Source organism: Sinocyclocheilus grahami, unplaced genomic scaffold, assembly GCF_001515645.1.
Source record: "Sinocyclocheilus grahami isolate Dianchi unplaced genomic scaffold, SAMN03320097.WGS_v1.1 scaffold1094.1, whole genome shotgun sequence".
NCBI classification, from domain to species: Eukaryota; Metazoa; Chordata; class Actinopteri; order Cypriniformes; family Cyprinidae; genus Sinocyclocheilus; species Sinocyclocheilus grahami.
The window spans coordinates 53,325-60,770 of record NW_015506273.1 but is presented as its reverse complement, the minus strand read 5'-3'; the positions used below and the strand labels follow the sequence as shown (position 1 = coordinate 60,770).

General features: G+C 52.8%; 1 protein-coding gene across 1 annotated transcript in view; it reads right to left on the bottom strand.

Moving 5' to 3' along the window:
* The window catches only part of LOC107566705 (NACHT, LRR and PYD domains-containing protein 3-like), a 168,944-nt gene that overhangs the window by 153,662 nt on the left and 7,836 nt on the right, over positions 1–7,446 (bottom strand). Inside the window, 2 exon segments of the mRNA XM_016252234.1 lie at positions 6,387–6,491; positions 7,207–7,311. Coding sequence (XP_016107720.1) covers positions 6,387–6,491; positions 7,207–7,311 — 210 coding nt within the window.

Here is a 7,446-nt window from a genome sequence, read left to right as displayed (position 1 = left end):
TTCTTCTGACTACTCTACTGAGAGAAGAAGACTGAACGAGTTCAGCGCGCTCTTGGAGAGCTCTTCGTGTTGGTGGTACGGCGCTTCAGCGGTGGTGGTTTTCCCGTGTCGTGTGGGTTGCACACATCGGGCTGCACTACCCCCTGTTTGTATTGCAGGCGGCCATCTCCCCTGTGCGCTTCAGTATGCTAAAAGAGCTTTTTCCCTAAAAGAGCATTCACGGGTGCGTCTTTTTAAAGACGACGTTGCGTGGCAAACTCGACGTTATGTCTTTGTAAAGACGATGTGGGTCTTGCTATAGACAACGTATCACCCGGGCATTTCTGGATGCGGTCGTTACCTGGCACTGGGTGATGGTCATGATCGCTGCTTCACGTGTCTGAGCATTAAAAAACACGCTGAGGTGGCATTTGTGTATGAGTCATGTTCTCATTGCGGGAAAATTACCATCTCAGAGTCGCGGGCCAAGCGCTGTTCCTCAAAGGGGCGGAGCTCCATTGCCTCTGCCTCGATCTAGCTCTCGTCGTGGCGGCAGTCATTCGAGAGCTCTTCGTGTTGGTGGTACGGCGCTTCAGCGGTGGTGGTTTTCCCGTGTCGTGTGGGTTGCACACATCGGGCTGCACTACCCCCTGTTTGTATTGCAGGCGGCCATCTCCCCTGTGCGCTTCAGTATGCTAAAAGAGCTTTTTCCCTAAAAGAGCATTCACGGGTGCGTCTTTTTAAAGACGACGTTGCGTGGCAAACTCGACGTTATGTCTTTGTAAAGACGATGTGGGTCTTGCTATAGACAACGTATCACCCGGGCATTTCTGGATGCGGTCGTTACCTGGCACTGGGTGATGGTCACGATCGCTGCTTCACGTGTCTGAGCATTAAAAAACACGCTGAGGTGGCATTTGTGTATGAGTCATGTTCTCATTGCGGGAAAATTACCATCTCAGAGTCGCGGGCCAAGCGCTGTTCCTCAAAGGGGCGGAGCTCCATTGCCTCTGCCTCGATCTAGCACTCGTCGTGGCGGCAGTCAGGCGGATGCTACTTCAGGCAGTAGCACAGGCGTTCTGAGGGTAACAGTGATGGCAAACCCTCCAGAGAACCAACTCTCAGGGGACCATCGCTCCTCTTGCACTCTGCAACCAGTTGAGCTGCCAACGGAGCGTGCTGGGCCCTCTACAAGGAGCGTACCAGCAGTATCCTTTGGAGCTCCTCCCGACGACCGGATGTCGATCGCTGCATCGGAGGGTGAGCCGGAGCTTTCTGGAGAGGAAGATTCGGCTGCGCTGCTGTCCTCTGGGACTGTAGCAATGCCTGAATCAGATCCAGAAATAACGGCTATGCTTTCCCGGGCCTCCGAGAGGGTAGGGCTCAAGTGGAAATCCCCACCGCGTCCTGAGCCCTCGAGGCTGGACGATTGGTTTCTCGGGGTGGCTCGCGCTGGTTCTCAGCACCCAGCCTCGGTGCCTTTCTTCCCGGAGGTTCATGAGGAGCTCACCAGGTCATGGATGGCAACTTTTACTGCCGGAAACCGATCTGCTGGTTCCTCCTCCCTCACCACCCTTGATGGTGGTGCAGCTAGAGGGTATACGGGGGTCCCCGCGGTGGAGCGGTCGGTTGCGATGCAGTTGTGTCCTAATACCGCCTCCACCCGGCAGTGTGAACCATGCCTCAACTCCCAGGTCTGTAGGTACTCGTCTGGCCAGCGATGCTTATACGGCCTGTGGAAGCTGAAGCTGCCTCCGCCTTACACGCTACGGCGTTACTGCAGGCTAAGGCACTGAAGGACCTGCACGAGGGTGGTCACAACCCAGAAGTTCTGGCCCAGCAGCTCTCGGCTGCACAGAAGCAGACTGAGACGCACACCCTGCCCCGGCGGGCAGCTGCTGCCTCCACCCATCCGCCGGCTGCAGCACCACAGCCTGCTCATCACAGAGGGTGGCCCCCTGCATCCGCCTAGCACCACATCTGCAGCAGCCTCCAGCAAGTGGCACCATGGAGATGGGCCCCACCTGTCCGGGCCACCGTCAAACCTGGCGGTTAGCAGAAGAGCAAGAGGCCCCGGGACGGGCGACCCAGAGAGGGAGGAAGCTGCTCTTGGGGGATGGTGAAGGCACCTCTCCCTCCCCCGGAGGAGGGCCGGGTGGAGAATCTGGAAAATCTCGACAAGAGAGCAGTTTTCTCTGTCCCTGGGTCCCGGGAGGGTATGGAGAGTCACGGACAGACCAACACCGGACCACACTCATCCTCCTCCTTTGCCAGCAGGCAGCACCGGGCGGTTCGAGAGCGTCAATGAAGGCCCTACTCAACGAAGGCCTTGGCACCCTCTGCCAACCTGTGGAACCAGGTAAGCGTTGCACCGCACACTCAGACCCCTCTTCGGTCCACTCACAAGCCGCCCGAGTTGGGTCCCTGCATTCCACCTCGCTGCCCCACTGCGGGTACGGCGGTGGTTCCGTTGGTCCCGCTTGCACGGTATCTGGGTGCCTGGCTAGTACTACCCAGCCTGTCTCGCTGGCTTCTGCGGATCATCAGCTTTGGCTATGCGATTCAGTTCGCCCGGCGTCCCCCCAAGTTCAGTGGCATCCGCTTCACAACAGTGAAGGTGGCCGATGCTCCTGTCTTGCGGGCGGAGATCGCAGTCCTACTGGCGAAGGATGCGATAGAGCTGGTCCCTCCAGCCGATTTGAAGACTTCATTGTACCCAAGAAAGGCGGTGGGTTATGACCAATCTTGGACCTATGTGTCTTGAACCGGGCCCTTCACCGGTTACCGTTCAAGATGTTGACGCAGGAACGCATCTTTGGGTGCATCCGTCCCCGATATTGGTTTGTAGCGATCGACCTGAAGGACGCGTACTTCATGTGTCGTCCCTTCCACACCACAGATTATTGTTGCAGTTCACATCCGAAGGACAAGCATATCAGTACGAGGTCCTGCGCTCCGGGCTGTCCCTGTCGCCCCGTGTCTTCACGTAAGTTGCGGAGGCACCCCTTGTTCCCCTGAGAGAACAGGGCATTAGCATTCTCAACTACCTCGACGACTGGCTCACATTAGCTCAGGATCAGTTGTGCGAACACAGGGACTTGGTGCTCTCGCACCTCAGCCAGTTGGGCCTTCGGGTCAACGGGGAAAAGAGCAAGCTCTCCCCGACGCAGAGGATCTCTTTTCTCGGTATGGAGCTAAACTCGGTCGAACAGACAGCATGCCTCACGCAGGAACGTGCTCAGTCAGTGTTAAACTGCTTGAATACATTCAAGAGCAGGATGGCGGTCCCACTGAAACAGTTTCAGAGGCTCCTGGGGCATATGGTAGCTGCGGCGGCAGTCACATCGCTGGAGCTGCTTCATATGAGACCGCTTTAGCACTGGCTCCATGGCCGAGTTCTGAGGTTGGCGTGGCAACGCGGCACTCACCGGGTCCAAGTTACACCGGCCTGCCGCCAGACACCTCGACGACTGGCTCACATTAGCTCAGGATCAGTTGTGCGAACACAGGGACTTGGTGCTCTCGCACCTCAGCCAGTTGGGCCTTCGGGTCAACTGGGAAAAGAGCAAACTCTCCCCGACGCAGAGGATCTCTTTTCTCGGTATGGAGCTAAACTCGGTCGAACAGACAGCATGCCTCACGCAGGAACGTGCTCAGTCAGTGTTAAACTGCTTGAATACATTCAAGAGCAGGATGGCGGTCCCACTGAAACAGTTTCAGAGGCTCCTGGGGCATATGGTAGCTGCGGCGGCAGTCACATCGCTGGAGCTGCTTCATATGAGACCGCTTTAGCACTGGCTCCATGGCCGAGTTCTGAGGTTGGCGTGGCAACGCGGCACTCACCGGGTCCAAGTTACACCGGCCTGCCGCCAGACCTTCACCACGTGGTCAGACCTTGCGTTTCTTCGGGCAGCAGTGCCCCTAGAACAGGTCTCCAGGCATGTTGTGGTTCACACGGATGCCTCTACCACCGGCTGGGGGGCCACGTTTGTCAGGGGTTTGGAAGGGACACCAACTGCACTGGCACATCGATTGCCTCGAGTTGCTGGCTGTGCTCCTTGCCTTGATCCGTCTCAAAGGGCGCTTACAAGGGAAGAATGTACTAGTCCGCACGGACAACACTGCGAACATCAACCGACAAGGTGGTCTGTGCTCCCGTCGCATGTCACAACTCGCCCGCCACCTCCTCCTTTGAAGTCAGAAGCTTCTGAGGTCGCTTTGTGCTGTTCACATTCCTGGGCTGCACAACCGGGCAACCGACGAGCTGTCACGTGCTGTGCTCCTGAGAGAATGGAGACTGGAGGTCCAGCTGATTTGGAGACGTTTCAGAGCCACTCAGGTAGACCTGTTTGCCTCTCCAGAAGCCTCTCACTGCCATTTGTTCTACTCCCTGACCGAGGAAAGACTCAGCACTGATGCACTGGCACACACTGATGCACTGGGCCTTTGCAAATATGCATTTCCCCCAGTGAGCCTTCTTGCACAGACACTGTGCAAGGTCAGGGAGGACGAGGAGCGGGTCCTGTTAGTGCGCCCTATTGGCCCACCCAGACCTGGTTCCAAGAACTAATGCTCCTCCCGACAGCCCCTCCTTGGCCGATTCCTCTGAGGAAGAATCTACTGACTCAGAGACGGGGTACCTTATGGCATCCGCGTCCAGACCTCTGGAAACTTCATGTCTGGTCCCTGGATGGAACGCGGGGGTTCTAGGTGACCTACCCCAAAAGGTAGTTGACACCATCACTTCAGCAAGAGCACGCTTACGCTTGGAAGTGGAACCTGTTCGTCGAGTGGTGTTCTTCTCACCGAGAAGACCCCCGAAGATGCCCGATCAGAGTCGTGCTGTCCTTTTTTCAGCAAGGGTTGGAGCGAGGGCTGTCTCCCTCCACCCTCAAAGCTATGTCACTGCGATCACTGCTAACCACGACCCCGTAGAAGGGACGTCGCTGGGGAAGCATGACCTGATCATCAGGTTCCTTAGGGGGGCGAGAAGGCTAAATCCTCCACGGCCCCCCTCTATACCCTCTTGGGACCTGACTCTAGTGCTCACAGTACTACAGCAGGGCCCATTTGAGCCTTTGCAGACAGTTGAGCTGAAGTTTCTGTCAATGAAAACTCTGCTCCTGCTTGCACTGGCCTCCATCAAGAGGGTAGGGGACCTGCACGCATTTTCAGTCAATGATTCGTGCCTAGAGTTTGGGCCGGCTGACTCCCAGGTAACCCTGAGGCCCCAGCCCGGCTATGTGCCCAAGGTTCCCCCTACTCCCTTCAGGGATCAGGTGGTGAGCCTGCAAGCGCTGCTCCCAGAGGAGGCAGACCCAGCCTTAGCTTTGCTGTCCCATCCGAGCATTAAGATGCTACGTAGACCGGACACAAAGCTTCAGGATCTCAGACCAGCTCTTTGTCTGTTATGGAGGCCGGCAGAAGGGGAATGCCGTCTCTAAGCAGAGGATGGCCCACTGGTTAGTGGATGCCATCACCCTGGCTTATCAGGCACAGGGTGTGCCCTGCCCGCTCAGGTTGTGAGCTCACTCTACTAGAAGTGTTGCATCCTCCTGGGCATTGGCTCGTGGTACCTCGCTGACAGATATTTGTAGAGCTGCGGGCTGGGTGACCCCTAACATGTTCGTTAGGTTCTATAGCGTTCATGTGGAGCCGGTATCCTCCTGTGTTCTCACCTCAAATGGGTAGAAGCACTGAGTAGCCCCGGCTTCGGGTCGGCTTGCTATAACTGCTCCAGAGTGTCCATACAGTAGACCCGGTTGAGCTCCTCCGTCCCCTCGGCAGCCAGACGTGGCGGAGCATCCGGCGCCAGGCCCTCAACCGATGAATTCGTGAGAACGGGTAGAGGGCTGGGTTCCATATGTAGAGACCTAAGTGGATCCCATATGTGTAAAGTCCACGGTATAGCCTCAGAACCCGTGTTTCCCCGGCAGACTTCTGCCATTTCTAAGAGGGTTACAAACACCTCCAATCTTCCATATGCACCTAAACGGATGTTCATATGTGTAAATGCTTCCGAAACCTCCTTCGGGAAGGATGGGGCTTCTTGTTCCAAGTGGTACAGGTACGTTTTCCCAGTGTTATCCAGTTCTGCTGCCTACTTATACTCAGCGGCAGCTGGATGCAATAATCGTATGCCAATGTGCATTGGCTCGTTTAGTTTACACTCGAAGTAGATTGGTCTCTCTAAGCGAGATCCCAATTTGTCGGTCATCCAACGTGACGTCTCCGTTCCCTCCTTCAGGGAACGAGGGTTACCATACATAACAGAGTTGTTCTTCTTTTATCAGGAACTTGCATTATATTAACTAGTAGTGTTATATTAACCAGTAGTAGTATCATGATAAACCCTAACCCTACCCCCAAAATTTCAGTAAAACCTTTTTTTTTAAATTAAGAAATACCTTTTTATAGATGAAATTTTTTTCTCACTGAATTTTGGTGGTTCATCTTTTGACCAGTCACTCTTCACAGATGGAGAGCTGGACACACATGAGCCTGGTCTTACACTAATGACACAAAGAACAGAGAAAAAAAAACACTTTACTATAAGAGATTCATCAGTCTCATTATGAGACTTAATGTAATTACATGCAGTATAGCCGTACTTTTATCTTTCTCATGACTATGCATGGATGATAGGACTGCATCAACTAATCAAAAATTAAAATAATTAATTAATTGTGTCGACAGAAAACATCCGCCGGTCATGTCAATTTACAGTAGTGAATAATGCATTTCTATGGACAAAACACATGGCATATGTTTATATTTAACCCTTTTTGTACAAAATGCATAGTGTAGCCTCCATAGATACACAGAAAGAAAGAAAGAATTGCTGTGAATCAGAGCGATACTGAGCTAACCACCATCTGCATAGACAGCAAACCCAACCGCAAGTTTAGCGGTACCACACACAATGCAAATGTTTACAAGGTGACAACACAGAATTTATAAAAGAGGCTTCTACATGTTGAAATTATGTACTATTCATATAGCATAATAGTACATTCCTATGGTCAATTCTGCACCTAAAGCACCTAATACAGATACTGTTGGACAAATGCACCATGATTTAATCAATGCACATCGAAGTCAAACATATTTACAGTACTCTTTATTAGTTAAATGTTCTGCTTGCAGTTAAATTGACTTTTCATTTTGTCAAGCAGAGAGCAGAGAATTTAGCTAATGTTACGCTGTAATGCAAAACACATTAAATACCTTTTGGTAGGTGATGGTTTTTTCTCACTGAATTTCGGTGGTTCATCTTTTGACCAGTCACTCTTCACAGACACAGAGCTGAGCACGTCTGAGCCTGATCTTTGTCTAAGAACACAAAGAACAGAGAGAGAGAAAGATAGACAGAGACGTTGACTTTTACAAACGTATTATTCTACAAAAAAAAAAAAAAAAAAAAAAAATAAAAAAAAAATTAAACTGTATTCCTACATGTTTAGAAAA